We start from the raw sequence: 17,267 nt of genomic DNA on the forward strand, positions 1-17,267 counted from the left end.
ACACTCTGGAAAGTGAGACCGCATCCAGCAAATGTTGAATATGAACCAGGCCTGTACTCCGGATGCTGTCACAGTCTGTCCGAGTTTATTCTTTAAAATAATTACTAGAGAGAGCTACCTAATTAAAGAGGTGTAATGCTGTGGGCAAGACTAGATGCATAAAGTGAATGTCTATCATGAGGCAGAAGGCTTTCGGGTTACTTATTAACACATCCTATTGCTAGGTTTACAGAGGAAAACAAAGAAGTAGCTCTGTGGGATGAAAAACACATGAATATGTGACAGAGAGTCGCAATAACTAACAGCTCCATCTCACCCTGAGTCAACTGCCCAGAATAACTGCTCTGTTGCTAAGCGAAAGGAGACCCATCAGTGAATTTGACAGGACATCAGATAAAACTTTGAGCACTTAGTAATTTCCCTTCTCATCCATCCAAAGTGGGGCCAAATCCATTTTTCTGGCAGGGGTTTCTAGGCCGTGAATTATTATAACACGGAATCCCCTCAAGAGCACATTTGAAGCCAGATTCCCTTGGTATCAAGGCTGATGTACTGAGTTGGATTTTTTGAGGTGTGGTAGCACAGGCTGCTGCTATAGGCACTAAAAGTCTGTCTTTTTCTTCTATCCAGCCAGCTATTTTTACAAAACCTCCAGAACTTAACAGAACTTCTATCATTCAGTCAAATTAGGTTGAAAGTGGCCAAGAAAACTAGGTTTTTCAAAAAAATGAATCAACAAAGCAGATAACAAATTATCCTTTTTTCATTCTTGCAGCTGCTCCAATCCATTCCGGTCGGCGTTAGTCAGATATATGGCTGCGATAACCCCTGGACTGGGGGAATTTTCCTGGTTGCTCTATTTATCTCTTCTCCACTCATTTGTCTGCATGCGGCAATTGGATCAGCAGTGGGGATGCTGGCAGGTAAAGATTTGATATCTGTCACAGATTTATACAGAAGCACAGAGAATAAAAGAACTAGAGTGACTGGAACATTTACAGTCACAAATGTTTTTTCCATTGGAAAATGAAGGCTTGAAAAAGTATATAGACTTCTGCCTTAAAAATTCTTTTGATTGACTTCCCCATTTTCTTAACTCATTTTACGGCAGTGGAAATGTTGGGAAGAAAAAAATGTATTTTTGGTTAAAATGAATTTTTATCATGAAATACTTCATTTCTGGACACCTTCTGATGTTTTTAGGAGCCGTTTAATAAAAGCCACAGCCATGAGTCTGAATGTGCAGGCCTCAGGGATGCATTTACAGTTCAAATGTATCCTCATTCACCCATATATCTTCCACTGAAATCATAGGGCCAAATTCAGCTCAGCCACACCAGGGAAAGTCCAGAGCGATTGCACTAGATTAAAGTGGCTTTAGTCTTAGATCGTAACAACCTGACTACAAATAGGAACTTGGTGCATGTACGCAAGCTTCAGCCCTGGAAAACTTGGATTCACTCTGTTTCTCAGCTGCTTTTATCTCTTTGGCCAAGGAATGACACGTCTTTGACTTATTTTACAGCACTGAGCTTAGCAACACCTTTTAGCAGAATCTACTCTGGCTTGTGGAATTACAACAGTTCCCTGTCTTGCATCGCAATCGGAGGCATGTTCTACGCTTTCACCTGGCAGACACATTTGCTGGCAATTGCTTGTGGTACGTACCCTGTGGATTTTCACTACTGCTGTATTTCCTTTTGAAGAGATACAGGATGCGTTTATGTTAGGGGTGGGCTGAAGCCAGATGGTCACATCTAGACAGACAGATGGACTTAGCTGAGATGGACAAACAATTGAGCTGGACGTTAGAGCCATTGCTATAACATACCTTCACAAAATAAAAACAGTGCAACTGCCTTCAGCCAAGTATTACATTCAAAACAAAAGAAATCATCAATGGAAGCTGATCAACTAAGATCTTTGAAATCAGATGCTTCTTTCTGAGATGTAAAATGTGTTCATTTGGTGTTGCGGGATGCATCACGTTGGTCTTTGTCAATGAAGATACATTCTCAGACTCCTTCTTTGGAGAAGGGCATATCTAACCCTTTAGAAAACTGGAGCTAAAGATCAGCCTGCATCTGAAATTAGACAGTACAGTTTCCTAACTCTATTGAAATGGATACCAGAGGCGTGAGGCACACAATGATTGAAGAATTATTTATAAGGCAATTCCATATGAAATTTCAATATCACGGAGAGCCGGGGCTGAAACTATTGCTCATTCAGTGCACATATAAAACAGATTTAGCTTTGTATCTCATTGACCCACCTTCTAGCCCTGAAGGCAGGATAAATGTGGGTGGAAGGGTTATTTCCCTATTTAACCCCATCCATCAAGCTACATACTTTCCACATCAGCACGTTTCAAAAGCCTCCGTTTCCACAGTCACATTTTTCATTACTCCACCTCTTTTTCTGCTTTGCCCTTTCCGCGGGCTCCAGGTTGAAGGGGACACTCTGTGCAAAGGCAAGTTTTAAGAGGGGACTACCCAGACAGATTTGTAAATACTGATTAAGCAGAAGGAGGGAGTTACCCGAGGCAGTGTGAGAGCTTGCTCAAGATGTTTGTCCTTTCCAGTCTCTTCAATGCTATGAGCAACTGAACTCACCGGGAATCATCTTTCTTTTTACAGCACTCTTTAGTGCCTATCTGGGAGCGACACTGGCTAATATGCTGGCGATGGTAAGTAGTTTATTAGCTCAGTACAACACAATAGGAAGGTCTTGTTTCCGAATACAGATTTGAACACTTTGTATGTTTTCCTGGCTCATGAGGCAAAAGACTGAGACGCGGAGAACAATTCAGCCAAGGGCAGAACAGAGCTAGGAGAGGGGACACAGTCTGCCCAAGGGGTTGTTGCGGTCCCCACTGAAACAGGTCACTTACAATCATTATTTACCACTTGTCATCCTCGGAGCCTACATGAGCTTCCACAGATCAGCCCTCAACACCCCAACATAATTACATGGCCAGACTTTGTGCCTGAAGTAACTGAGAAAGGCATCCACCATGTATGAACAAACCCTGAGTTTGTTTCTAATTGCTTTGCCCAAGTGCCTAAAGGTGGTCAGTACAACAGCCCAAGGTAAAGCTGAATGTTTCTGGTATCCATTCCTATTTCAGCTCCATCCAAAATCACAGAAGATTCATAAAGAGAAGGCAGCCCTCTCACCAGAGCTGATAGATGCCATAGGTTAACACACAATGTCAAGGTCTCATTAAGAAATCCTGCCTCCCTGGGAAGATGCTCCATGCAACACCAATTCAAGGCTTCCTTAAGAAAGCTTATTCTAAGCTGCCCGGCTCTGAGTTTTGTTCAAGGGCTGAGAGATCAAATGAAAGAAAGTCCCATGTTAAATAGGGTTTCTTTTATTTTTTTCCAGTTTGGGCTGCCATCAGGAACCTGGTCTTTTTGTTTGTCTGCACTGACATTTCTGTTAATAACCACAAACAACTCGGCCATCTACAAGCTACCCCTCTCCAAGGTCACCTATCCAGAAGCCAACCGAGCTTATTATCTGAAGATGAAGAAACATCAGAAGTCTTGCTGTGGGGTATAAAGGCCCAAGAAGAGAGATACTTTGCAGAGTGTAAGGCTAAAGCAGAAGGTATTTTCCCCCAAAAGTGATTTGCATGCTACAAAGTCAAAAGACAAAAAAAATCGCTGCCTTCTGAGTGAAGAGACTTTTTCCTCCACATTTGTTTGTTCCATCCTGTTTAGAAAGAATTGTGCTGTGTTGGAAGAACCCCTCCCGAGACCACTCTGTAATGATTTAAGAGCATATATGCTTAAAAAGACACTTGAATTTTAAGTAGTGGGGAAATGACTTAGAAGTTGAAAAGAAAACTCTGGTCATGAAACCCAGGTCACACCAATCAGGTGTAAAGCAATGAAGAATAGAACATCTTTTGGCATCTGATGGGACTCCTAATTTATGGTTAAAACCAGCTTACCACAGCAATAGGATGTCTTAGCTTCATATTAGCAGAGAACTGGAAAAAGAGTGCCTTTTCCTAAGTAGAAAATAGGTGGTGGAGAATTCTACCTGGAGGCTCTCTCAAGCCTAGCAGAGAGAGAGGCCCATTAATAATCACTGCACACAGGATGGACACAGATAAATTATGGACAGTGTCACTAATACATGCAAGACTTGTGGTAAAAATCTCAATAATTGGGGGGTTTGTAAAGCCCTAGCTTTTGGATGCTTTAGTTTACACTAGTCTCTAACATTTCGTAAAAAAATTTCAGGCCCACCTAGTTGCAGAGAAAAGTCTGTAAATTTGAGGCCAAGAAAGCAAATGCCAGTGAAAAGAATCTTTTTCCTAAAAAAAACAAATCAAAACTTGATGTTATGTTAATCTCATGTTGCTGTTTAACAGATTTTGTCATGGGTTGCAAAAGGAGGGGACAGCAGCAAAGTCATTGTTGTCCCATCCCTATATAATGAAACGGCTCCTTTCAGTCTGTGCCATAAATAGAATTAATTTGAACTGATCTCCTTGACCTTCCTTCCCAAGCTTTCCCCCAATGACATACAAACATCAAGCAGGAAAACAGTGTATGTCCCGGCCTGTTGCTGAAGTCACTGAAGGGAAGAGGCAGTGGCCTGGTGGATTGTAGCATAGATAACGCCAGTCCTGGAGAACTTCATGGCAGGATATAAGTGTAGGTGAACTCTGCAGCAGACAAGTGGTGTACTACCCTCACATGGACTCTTAGGATCTGGAGATAGCAAAGGAGGAAGTTGACTTTGCACCCCATAAAACAGACTCTGGTGGCTACCTCAGTGGGTGTTATCTCAGCCACCTTTCTGCTTAACTCATCAAAATGAGTCAAGTCCATGAGCATGCTTTTCCTGGCCCGTGAACCTGCTTTGTCACCATCCTCCCTTTTCTAAATCCCAAATAAATTTAAGACTGGCAATAAGGAAGCTGACCACTCCAGGTAATAAACTACCATAGTTCATGCAATGGACTTCATGGACACAGACCACCATGACTCCATGGTCAGTGAACGTTCAGCTTCCAATCTGGGTTTCTGAAATGCATAGCTGGTGCTGAAACTAGCTATGCAGCAGAAACAGATAAATGGGTCACCAACCAAAGAATATGAGCTGGATTCTGACATCTTCACCACAAATACTTTCCTCTGTGCTCAGGTCCTTCAGTTGGCATTAGTCTACATGCAGTAATGTTGCTCATGGGAAAGCAGATCAAAATCTGTTCCTCATGTGGCAGGGTAAATAAAAAGTAGATTGTGAATACAGCAACTGATTTAGGAGGCTAAGAAAGGAAAATGTCTTTTATAAACACCAGAAAGATCTGAGTGAAAAATATTTGGGATGAACTGCTGGCAGTATTTTCTGGTGAAGTGTTAGGTTTTCAAATGTCTGACAGTATTTCTTTATGAATGCCACTTCAGAGATCGCTTGTAAGATGTACCATTTGCTACATTTTCCTTGGTAAATATCTACATAACATTTTGTGGTGTTAATTTAAAAAAATACTCATAGATCTTTCACTTTGATGCAAGTTTTCCTCTATTTTTCATCACTGAGCACTTCCAAAGACAGATAGCTCTTAAGTTACATCAAAATGGTCTAGAAGATGTTGGAAAATAAAATTATGAAATCAGTGGTGAGAGGGGGAGGCTCCAGCTATTTGGGAAACTTCCATGCATTATATTTAAGGCATTTGGCTGCATCAGTAACTTTAATGTACAAGTGCAAAGTCTGCTTCTGTAACAAGGGGTAGAGTTAGCTGAAGGCATAGTGTTGTGCCTCTAGAAGTAGTCAAGGCTGAAAAACTCATTGCGAGCAGGACATAAGGACTTGATCCAGTTCCTAGGGAAGTCACTGGACCCCTAGATTGGGGTTAGATTCGGTCAGGGAATGCATCTATATATCTGTCAAATTCTCACCGAAAAGGAGAGCTTTTGGTGTCTAAACTGAAATCTCCCTTGTCAGGGACACGTGCCCCAGAGAGAGGGGCCGAGGCTAATGCAAGAGGCTAAAGGCAAAGGCTGTTTCATTCATATGTCAAAATCTGCACTCTAGTATAGAGTACACACTTTATGACCAGTGTAAATCAGCACAGTTTCTTTGACTGGTGCTATTTCAGGTTGCTGTTGCTGAGCAACAGGACCATTTTAGCAGTACTGTAGAGGAACCACACATACAGAAAAGAAAAACAACAAAAGAGCAAGGCCATGTCTCAGCCATTAGTACGACTTCACACATCATTCAGAATTCTTTCTTCATTCAATGCTATCCAGAGAATTCAAAGTCTTCCCCTAACCCTGTGCAGAGTAACATTTATTTGGTAACTTGTCACACGTTATCACTTGGTCAGAATATGCATATCATGCTTTTTCCCAATATCGTTCCTACCAGTCTTTTCTTACAGGACTAATTTATCTTATTATTGAAACTGTTCTGTAAGGTTTTTTGCTGTATATCAAATAAATACTATTCAGAGTTCACAAATCACTGATGTTTTCAAGCATTCTTTCTGCATCCTTGGTTTTGATACATAAATATAAGCAATATCAGAACCATAAGAAACACTTCCATGGGGTAGGACTTCTTTAGGTTCCTTTCTGGACTACTTCTTCCCAGTGCAAGCATCACATAGTGAAAAAAATCTCACTGCATTAAACAACTTTAAAAAAGCAGCCACTTAAAACACTGACATCTGCTTGGAAAACAGATTTCATCCAAAAGTCAAAATCAAATGAACTCCTTTACTGTAATTTCTCAAGCCAGTCTCATTGCTTCTACATCTAATGTATATAACCATCTTCAAGACTCCCAGCTCCATGTAAAATAACTCTGCCTCAACCTCCACTGTCAGACACTTGTGTGTCTCCTGCCACCCAACACTTGGCTCTGGCTCAGTGGCCCGCTAGCCCCAGCTGTAGCCGAACACCCTTGCATTGCAGGTCTGGCTGGGGTCCTCCCCCCTCTCCCCTAGTAGACCATGGGAGTGGTGGCTTTCGAGCTCCAGGGCTGCCTGCTAAAGATTCAGCCTGCTTCTCCTGGTTGAGAAGGTTTCATGTCTTGGAGGGGTGGGGGGATCAGAGATGGAGGCAAGGGGAGGGGAGTTGCAAATGAAAGAAATTCAGACAAACATTAACAGGGTGCTGATCAGCAGCTTGCTGTTGGCAGAACTGGTTCTTCTGGTCCTGCTAGAACAGCATCACTTCCTCACGGAGCCCAGCACATCCCCGCAGCAGCACCAAGAAATGGGCTATAGCCTTCATTTCTTCACACCTTGGCAAACTAGTAGCTGGGCAAGTGCAGAAGAGGCAAAGATTTGGCAGTGCAGCAAACATGCTCATTCCCTGGGTGAGGCTGAACTGGAAGGAAGCGTTTGGCCTGCATGACCTGAAGATCAAACCCGAGTCAGCTGCCAAGGCAGGACCAGAACCCAGGAGTTACAAGCGTTTGCTGCAGCACAACATTATTTTAGATGCCCAAATTTGGGGACATGTAACAATACAATCTCCTTCATCTGATTCTCCTGGATCTAAGGTTTTGTTGTTTTGTGGATTTTTTTTTTTTTTACCATGCTGTACATGAAAAAAAAAAAAAAAAACATTATCTAATCTTTTGAATCTTGCTATTCAGTATAAAGGATAAACTGGTACAGAATTTGGCCATCACTAGGAATAATTCACCTACTAAGAAAGAGCACAACAATGAGAAAGTGGAGCTATGTATTCAGAGGAAATACTTGAATACTTCCCCTTCCTTCAGAGTCCAAGCATGGCAAAGGCTAGTATGGCAAGAGAATTATTAGTCACAAATGAACATCCTTCTGATGCTTTCTTTTTGTAATTCTCAAATCCTTACTACAGAACTATATCCTCAGTTGGTAAAGCCCTCTTTTCGTTACCAGTAGTTCAGCTTCCCTTGAGATTTTATGAGATAGGGAGAGAGTATAACTTGGAAAGTGAAAACACTCCAATGACTTAAGAACCTCTCTCTCTCCGTTTATTCTCAAACATATAGATACACCAAAGTAATCTGGCTCCCATGCAACAAAGGGAAGTGTTTAAGCAGCAGTTGGAAGCCTTAATAATTCATGGATCTGGGCCAAAAGACTTGGGTTAGGTCCACAAAGACTATGTCTATACTGGTAAATGGAAAAGATCAGCTGCTAGTACACACACATCATCACTGCTTAACTGCTAACACAAGCCCTGGCACCACCTCAGCTTTTGTCAACAAGCATCTCCCAGGCAATGTGTAGACACGGCTCAGTGGACTGCATGGACCTCTCTTACCTCCTCAGCACATCCTAAACCACCTAACATCTAAAACATTGCAAATGGGCTCTCGAAGTTAAATCTCTGAATGGGCTCCGGAGGTTCAGTCTCTGGTTGAGACCTCCTGACTGACCATGAGGGCCTGCTATCCCATTTCAAGGAAGAGGAAAACAATTTTGCTTCACAGCATTCCTGCAGTTTTCATCAGCAAGAGCCTCTTCATGCCCCTGTCAGCCATACAAGTCCTCATGGTGCCGTCCAGGCTGGGGTTTAGATCTTGAGCTACCCACGTTGCTGCCTACCCTGCCTCCAGCATCGGAGCTGAAAGATTTCCTTGACACACACCAGCTGATGGGACCGTGCACGCCGCACAGCCAGGAGAAGACCACAGGGGATGGCAGTGTTCGCCCATCGCCTGGTACAGCATTCCTCACTTTGAGGTAGAAAGATAAGTAGAACTAAGGAGGGAGAGGGAATATGAGTAACTGTAAAACCTGATGGTTCTGGGTATCACCCAAGGACACTGCTGAAGAATGACACCAGAAAGAACCAGTGCCTGCTTTTCACTTGCTGGGGGGAGCCTAAAAGCGCAAACGCGCAATGGAGGTACTCGTATTGCTTAATGTGCCACAGGAAGAGTGTCCAATCTGGAGGCAGTAAGATCCCATCCGAGACCAGATGAAATCCTGCATGCAATCCCCGTAATTCAAACTACCCTAGGGAGAGATGCAGTTTGAAAGCTCTTCCTAAATGCAGAGCGTATTCAACCACCATGAGAAGTCCTTGCAAGAAATTCAAAGGCTTACAAGTGAGCAATGAAATCAGTCCTTCAGTCAAACAAAAGTACTTATGCAGGAGAAGGCGACTCAGTTGTATTTGCAGCATCGGAGCAGTTGTTTCGGCTTTTAGGTCCAGGGAAGTCACTGGGATTACTTTTGTGAGTAAAATAAAACCATATGTGCACATGATTGCAAAAGTGGGACTTTAAATACAAACACTTTCTAGGAAAACCTGTATTTTCCTTTCTTTTGCCTCCAGTAAAAAAATATATAGATTAGAAAATGGATGGGAACCATGAGCTTGGAAAACTGACAAACTACGAAACTACTACAAACCCTCTCACTTTAAATTAAGCATTCTTGGATCAGTCACCAGTTTAATCAGGTAAGTCTGAGATCAGCAGGAGTTTGAGGATCAGATTTGTTAATTAGTATAATTAAAGAAATAATACTAGGAAAAGTGTGCTCCTGGCACTGGTACTGGAAAAAAAAAAAATAAAAAAGGAATTTTTTGGAGTGGAATTTTCCAGCAGACACTGCAAACGGTCCCAGTGCCTCAGCCATAAACGAAGCTGACAACCTGCTATAAAACACATTATAACATATAGTTTTGGTGGGGGAGGATGCGATACTCCATAAAAAAAAATCAGCCACTCTGGACTCCATTGCTGCACAAAGGATTTGCTAGAGATGAAGGCACTATTCATATCATTATACTGCACTGACAGCATAGCACATACCACAGCGTAGGACAGCACTGTAGTTTTTCAACTTTATAGAAAATCTTGTGATGGTCTCCTAACAACAGATTACTTTTTTTTTTTTTTTTTTTTTTTTTAATTTTAAAGCAAATTAAATGAAGGTAAGTAAAGACACCTTCTCTTTATCTTCAGGCTTTCCTTTCTGGTAAAGGGGTGACTAAGAACCTTATGCTACCTTTCCTTTTGATATTAGCTGCTTACAAGACACACACAGAGTAGGATATTTGAAAAAGATAACAAAACTTTAATACAGCTCCTAAGAAATAGAGAGGGAAATTACAAATTGATGTGAATAAAAATAACCTCCTGAGTCCCTTCCAGCACTAGCATTGCAAATTGTGCTGGAATTCACTCTCGTGCATCGGATGAGACCTTCTGCCACACTGACACAGTAACGTTCTGCATTTTTACTGCAGAGGCAACAATGTCTGTGAAAGGCACTACACATGGCAATCAAATTTATAGGGCAAGACAGTTACACACATCTACAAAAAAAAAATCACAGAGGAGCAGACAGAGCCCTAGACTCCAGAAAAAAAATGAGAAAATAGCTCAGAACACCAGTAAGCTACGAATTTAACAGCCTGACTGTTATTAAGGATCTGCACATAAATCTCTAGGGCTTCTTCCTGAAAAAAATCAGGACAGAAGCATGACCTTCTATTGAATGGCCAGCACAAGAATCCAATATATGTGCTTCTGACTACACACTTCCTGGGCAAACTCTCTGTGTTTCTCTTTTTTATGCCTAAAAAGAAGATACATCAACCTCTTTTTCAACATGCCTTGTTTATCTTTACCTTTTTGACTCTTCTGTGGTCCAAGCAATGTTTGTCTCCTACTGTGCTCTCTGTCACAACAGCACCTGGTACTCACCAAATGCTGCTCCGCCAAGGCCTAGCTAAACCCCATCAACTTCAGAACCCCGCACTGAAGTGCCAAAGTTGAAGTCTGGTTGCCCCAGTCATTCCATATAATTTATGGAGAGTCAGTGGAGAGGGATAAGCACTTGAGTAAAACAATATAATCCTTCCTAAAATAGCTAGCTAAGTAGGAGCAGCTTAACTTTCTCTACTGGCTACAGAGGGGGCTGAGGGCAACTAGAAACAATTTTACTTACAATCAAGTTAGATGGAACAAATCTGGGCTTTAAAAGTAGATCCACAAATGGGCTATGTCCACAGTGAACTAGTTCCCAAGATGCACCACATGACTACAAGTTGGCTAACTACCAACTTAAGCCTTAATTTAAGGCTAGATTCTCAAAATTGCTGCCTAACTGTACCTTGTAACCTAGAGGCACACTGAGCCTTCACCCATAACGTATCCAAAGGTAGGAATAAGCCTATAGACTAAGAAAACTAAATTTAGATGTCTACATGTTGGTATCTGCATGCATATTAAGTGTCTAAGTCCTGCTATAGGCAATGGAAATCCAATCAATGCAGCCTTTGGAGTCCAGGCAGCAATTCAGTTGGTCAAACGTAGGGGTCAATTTTAGGGTGAGCTGAATCACTCTCTAGACTGCATGGACAATATTGACTAGAACTACCTTGACCATAACAAGAGCGTGGATACCTACTCATGCGTAGACACCAGCAAGTAGGTTTATCAACCCGGGAGTGACCCCACTGCAGATGCACAACTCCTTATTCTTGGACACCTCCAGACCCATCTGCATCTTGAGCCACTCATGCCTAGCCCATAAGCCTCAGGAACCATGTGCTCCCCCATCTAGCTTGCCTAGGGGATCTAATCCAGCAGGAAGCCTGAGCATTTCAGAGCCATGCTCACAGATCCCATGCACACAGATACACCAAGAGGAGGAAGAAGTGGTGTTCCTTTCTCCGTCTTAAACTGGTACTTGCATTCAGTGCTATACCACGTAGGAATATACTATCCTTATCTACATTGCTATATGCTCTAATTATCTCACATTATCTATTAATTTGAACAGAGACTGGAATTTCTACCCTACTGAGTCATGAACATTGATAGATTAATGAGAAAACACAAAAGACAGCTTAGTGACCTAATTCTAGATGGTAGCCCAAGGAATGGACAAAGGCTCTGATGGACTTAACACAAGTGACACTTATATCACAACTTCCCCGAAGCCTTCCTAGCGGGTAGTCCAGGCAACTCCCTACCCACCACACTGGCTTTGGTGAATCTCACTGATATCTCATAATATTCTCCAAGCTTGGACATTTACCTCTGGCTGTGAACACCACAGACAACATTACAACTCTGTAAATTTAATCCATTTACTTGGCCTTAATATGCATTCATTAGCAAAAGATAACATTATAAGTAGGTTAAATAAATAAAGATAAAAGCTTAGAAAAAATGAAAAGACAGCATAAGCCTGATTTTAATGTTAGTTATACCAAGTTAAGCTAAGAGGATAACAGTAGAGCATATAAAGCAAGAGGCAAGACATGATTTTTCACAAGCAAGGCTAACAAAATACAAGCTCAGCCCTCCAGAGCAGAACAGGTACATTTGTTTGCCTTATATAGCGACAGCGTCATGGTAGATAGTAAAAGAGCTGCTCTAAGACAGTTTTCTTTTCTACCCCTAGAGACACAAGTCAGACTCCTTAAGAAACTTTTTCTCTCATCTTTGTTATCTGTAGTTTCATAGGCTTTGTACTGCAGTCTTCCACTTCACCATGAATAATCTGCATTGCATAGTTCTTATTCACTGTGTTATACTTACATTTTTTGTGAAGTACTTAAAATACCCTGGGCATTTCTCTAGAGCGGTTCCTTGAACTCCCTTGTAAGCACTTTGCTTATGAATCCCTGACGCCACCAGGGAACCATAAGCAAAGCACTTACAGGCTAAGAGGTGGACCAGGGAAGCTCCCAGCATTTCTGTCCTTGCGTGGACTGAGCCTTCGTGTGATAAATGCCACCACAATTCAGGAGGTTTGACTGTACAGAGAAGGAGAGCAGTATCCATCTGGTTTTGTTTCAGGTTGTGACCCTGAACTTGGGTTTCTAGTACAAGGAAAGAGAGAGGGAGGTGGAAAGTCGTATTTCTTTGGAGAAGGCAAAGAACACCATTTATAGGTGGAAAAGGCCTGTTCTCTAAATAAAATTGGGTGTGAAAATGAGTGGGTTGCTCTTCGAACAAGCAGAATGGAATTACACACTCGAATTTTATGAGTGTGGGTTTAACTGGAGTTTAACTATTCATAGGGGAAACAAATACCACATTGGCGTCTTTCCATTCAGATGCTAAAACACAAATGGGACTCTCAGGAGTCAAGGGGCATCTGTCTAAGGACTCTTCACTGCTAGCTGTCACCTCATTTATCAGCCCTAGTGAACTGGCCATTCATCTCATTTGCCATTCTAATACTGACAACCTTTTGTGTGGGTAAAATACGTGGATTAGGTCCTTCCAGTGCCTTTGAAGCCTCCTACCTAACTTTTGCAAAACTGTTGTATAACAAATAACCAGAGTCAAAAGATCTGGTAAGACATTTCACAATGATGAGTTTACTACTGTGTGCTGTAAAAAGCACGTACGTAACCAGTTCTTCTTGCACTCCAGTCATATTCTGTGACTCCATGAGATCAAACCATTGCATATGGCCTCCCTTCCAGGTATCGCTCAAACAGCACAACATGCATCTTTCTTGTATGCATCAATTATTATTCTTCATTGTAGAAAGCAGGCAGGTTTTTGCTTCTAGCTCACAAGCCCCTCAATCAATTCAGGAGTGGACTGCTTTCACCGCTACTGATTTTGAAGATACAGTTACAATTCAATGTCTTAGGCTTTCTTCTTTCTATGAAGCATGAAAGCCTGGCTCTAGAAACATTTTGCACCTATTACAGAAGGTGACAGATAAGATCCAGTAAGACTTAAAAAGCATAATGAAACATTTTGCCACAGATACTTTAGGACCAAAAATTGGTGTTTGTCCAGGCATAAAATTAACCTGAACACTGAATAAAATGAACCTGAACACTGAAGAATTCGACTGAAAATCAGAAGTCAAGTGAATTCAGAGCTGAAAAATCAGAGCTGAAGAACAGAAATAAGTTAGTTTCAAAACCTGAAATATTTACCATTTTCTGGTTTTCAGTTATAATCTGAAATCAATAGCCAGTACGAGAGGTTGAGCATGGAAAAGTGAACAGTTTAATTTAGTCCCATCTCATCTTCCCAGCCCCAAGTTCTCCCCATGGTTTCACTATTTATTTTTTGTGTATTTTCATCAAATTTTTTTCTGTGTAAAAGTTTCCCTATGGAACGTCTTTTCTAGCTCTATTTTTGTTAGCAGGGACAAACAGGCTACATATGAAATAGCTTGTGTTACCTCTGTCTCCCCTGACTTGAATCTTCTCTTGTCTGCTGGACAACACAGTAAGAAAATCTCCTGTATTTTTCACAATAGGGTTTTCATTGTATATTTTTCATACATTCCCAGCTCCTCACCATCTTCCCTTTGCCCTCTTTTGTTTCTGTGAGCTCCCTCTTCTCCTACCTTCTGCTGTTTTCACGCAGCATCCTTTCAAGTCCATTTTCTACCCTCGCTCCTTCCTGTCTTAGAGTACAGCTGCCATAACCTTAATCTTGCTAATACAGACCACCTTTTTCCTTTTCCTTCCCTTTTTACCTCCTTTGCCTCCTCTCCCTCTAAACACCCCATCTTTGCTTTCCGACTGTCCCTTGGGACACCTCCTGTATCCCTAGTAAAACTTTTTACTTCTTCACCCCTTCATCACTTGACCATCGTTCCTCACCAAGACCTGCTCACTCTGGACCCACTCCCATAGCCCTCTGCCCGCTCCACCGCAGGCACTTAGGTGAGTCCCCGCCGGAGGATGACTCCTGCATCCTTTGATGGGGTCATGCAGGCACTTGCAGGACAGCATCATTAGCAACGTGCAGCGCAGCTGTAATTTTTGAATGCTGACCGTAGGGTACATTTATGCTTCCAAGTCCTGGGGTTGGAAATGTTACCATTTGTTCTTTTCTGTTTGCAATGATCACTGTGGTAAAACACACTTCCAACACACTGGAGGTTTTCAGAGGAAGGGCAAAGGCAAGTCAGATTTGGTGCGTTTACATGAAGAGGAAACACATTAAGCATGAGACTTCTTTAACTCTCCTGTCCAGCAGTCACTGCGTGGACCTTCCTGAGCAGAACAGAGCAAGGGGAAAACATAAGGAAAGAGTTTCAGCACCAAAAAGGGGGCAGAAGTTTACGACGGCACTTTAGCTATTTTCAGAACAGCTGATACTGTGCTTTCTGTTAAGAATACGGTACAGCAGTAAGGAGAGTATTAGTGTTACTACCTTGTGGGGCCAAGACTCCCCTGTGCAGGCAACTGTGCAAGCACAGAGTAAGATGGGAGACCTGTGCCTGCAGAAGTGCCCAGACAGGTCATACGGGACATCTTGCCACACAATGTGTTTGATGTCTCATATGAAATGGACCCACACAGGCAAATATTCATTTTAGGTAATATATCATGCTTGCTATATGTGTGCTTCAGCTTTTAAAAAATGTTTATGACTGTATGTTTGGTTTACAATTTTAATTGCAGCAATACTGGATGCTAGCTTTTCAAAAGTTAACTGACTAAAAATGGACAGACAGACAATTGCATACAAGATAAACACATAAGCACATACACTATACATGAGTGTATTTGCATTATAGTTCTTCTTTACACTCTATACTAATTCTGTGCATTCTGGGCTCTTTAGCAACTTGGGGAAAATCACGCCACTCCTGCATATGGCTTTTTCTACCCTGAACAGTTGTGTGTGCTGCTTTCCTCTACTCGCAGAGCAGAACACCTACAGCAAGTGGCAGCATATGACAGCAAAAGCAGGATCTTCAGCCCTCTCCTAGTCCCTGAAGTATTCTGCCTTCACTCTTAGGCAGAGGAAGATACAACCCTTCCTTACGGGAGGTTCATACACTCCCTACATACAAAGCAGTAATTTTCATCTGAGCAGGAGGATCCAGAATGATAACCCCCTAGACTCATCACTCTGATTCACATGAGTGTAACCCAACAGATTGCTTATCTTCTTCAACCTACTTACACAGTTTAGATAAGGATGACTCAACCCTACCTATGCACAGAATGTCTTTAAAATACACACCCACCTCCCCTGGAAAGAGAAATTCCACTTACAGCCAAGTGTTGTGCAGTGCTGGGGGGCTTAGCAACAAGTCACACTTCTGCAGGTAACCTTTTTGTCAGGCACTGTTGGCCGCACAGCAGCTTACCAAGTCTTCTTCATGCAATAAATGCAAGTTTCATTCTCGGCAGAAGGAACACAGCAGTAATTTGGAAAAACTATGCCACAGTGAATCAGCAGCATGCAAACTGCAAGTCAAAAAAGCCTAAAAAGGGATATTGGGCTGCTGTCCTTTGCCCAAGAACCCCCTTCCTGTTTTGTGGATGCTGCAGTGAAGGGCTCATTAAGCCCTCGCTCCCTCTTGCATTTCCCCTGGGGTACTCTCATCATGTTGTTAGTGATACATGTCATCACCAACCTATCTGAGGAGGAACCCTGGCTTCTCCAGCACCACTGACCACTTAGACTTCACTAACCCTTGAATCTCCTTAGCCACAACATGTCTCTGAATGCCACTGTCACAGCAACAACACTGCAGCTTCTCCAAAACAACGGTTGGGTCTAAAAGCACCTCCACACAACACATCCGTTTTTATCTGTCAGAGAAGAGGTCCTCGGTGGCAGCGTGCGCAACGCTGCTGCAGCACTCAGCGCTTTCCATGGATGGGGTGTGCAAACGTCCCTGTATGTGACCAGAGTTTGCTCTGAGGCTCACACATGCTCTAGCCACAACAGCGTCCACCTGTAGGCACAAGCTGAAGTGGGACCCTCGCTTGAGTTCACTCAGCCCTTGCTGCCCTCTGCAGCTCTGTGGAAAGTACATACCTTTCATTTCTCTCCTAAAACACCTGAAGGTACAGTTGCATCTCTACAGGGTGAACTTAAGTGAGTTCACCACACCTTTGCCCAGGGACAAGAGCAGCATTCCCATAGGACTCGGAGAGCAACAAAACTGTTACCAACGTATTTGATTAAGGTTTCATGAACTTCTCCCTCAAGGCAAATTACATACCATCTGATTGCTCTTTATAGACACAATAAGGAAGACAAGGTCTGATTACCTTAGATGAACCAGAAAAGACAACTCTCTCTCTCTCTCTCTGGAAAGAGAGGTTCCACACAGCATCCCACCCAAAACACAGGGATTTCTCATAAGGGAGAATGGAATTACATTCAGCCAAACATGACTGATACAACTTGCTGTGTTACAATTTTTTTCCCCAGACAAAGATGAAAGCTGATAAGATGCAGACTCAGAACTAGATTAGTTTCAGAAGGGCAAATGCTCACTAACATAGCAAATGATAGATGCTGTCAACTGAAAATCATGCTGG

The 17,267-nt window shown here is 42.3% G+C and overlaps 1 protein-coding gene across 1 annotated transcript in view; it reads left to right on the forward strand.

Moving 5' to 3' along the window:
• The window catches only part of LOC112994496 (urea transporter 2-like), a 320,633-nt gene extending 314,128 nt beyond the window's left edge, over positions 1 to 6,505 (forward strand). The window contains exons 18-21 of the mRNA XM_064502569.1: positions 776 to 923; positions 1,526 to 1,660; positions 2,640 to 2,689; positions 3,391 to 6,505. Of these exons, the coding sequence (XP_064358639.1) occupies positions 776 to 923; positions 1,526 to 1,660; positions 2,640 to 2,689; positions 3,391 to 3,567 (510 nt within the window). The 3' untranslated portion in view covers positions 3,568 to 6,505. The remainder of the gene's footprint in view (positions 1 to 775; positions 924 to 1,525; positions 1,661 to 2,639; positions 2,690 to 3,390) is intronic.
• The last annotated feature ends 10,762 nt before the right edge of the window (positions 6,506 to 17,267 follow it).

Source organism: Dromaius novaehollandiae, chromosome Z (assembly GCF_036370855.1).
Source record: "Dromaius novaehollandiae isolate bDroNov1 chromosome Z, bDroNov1.hap1, whole genome shotgun sequence".
Lineage (NCBI taxonomy): Eukaryota > Metazoa > Chordata > Aves > Casuariiformes > Dromaiidae > Dromaius > Dromaius novaehollandiae.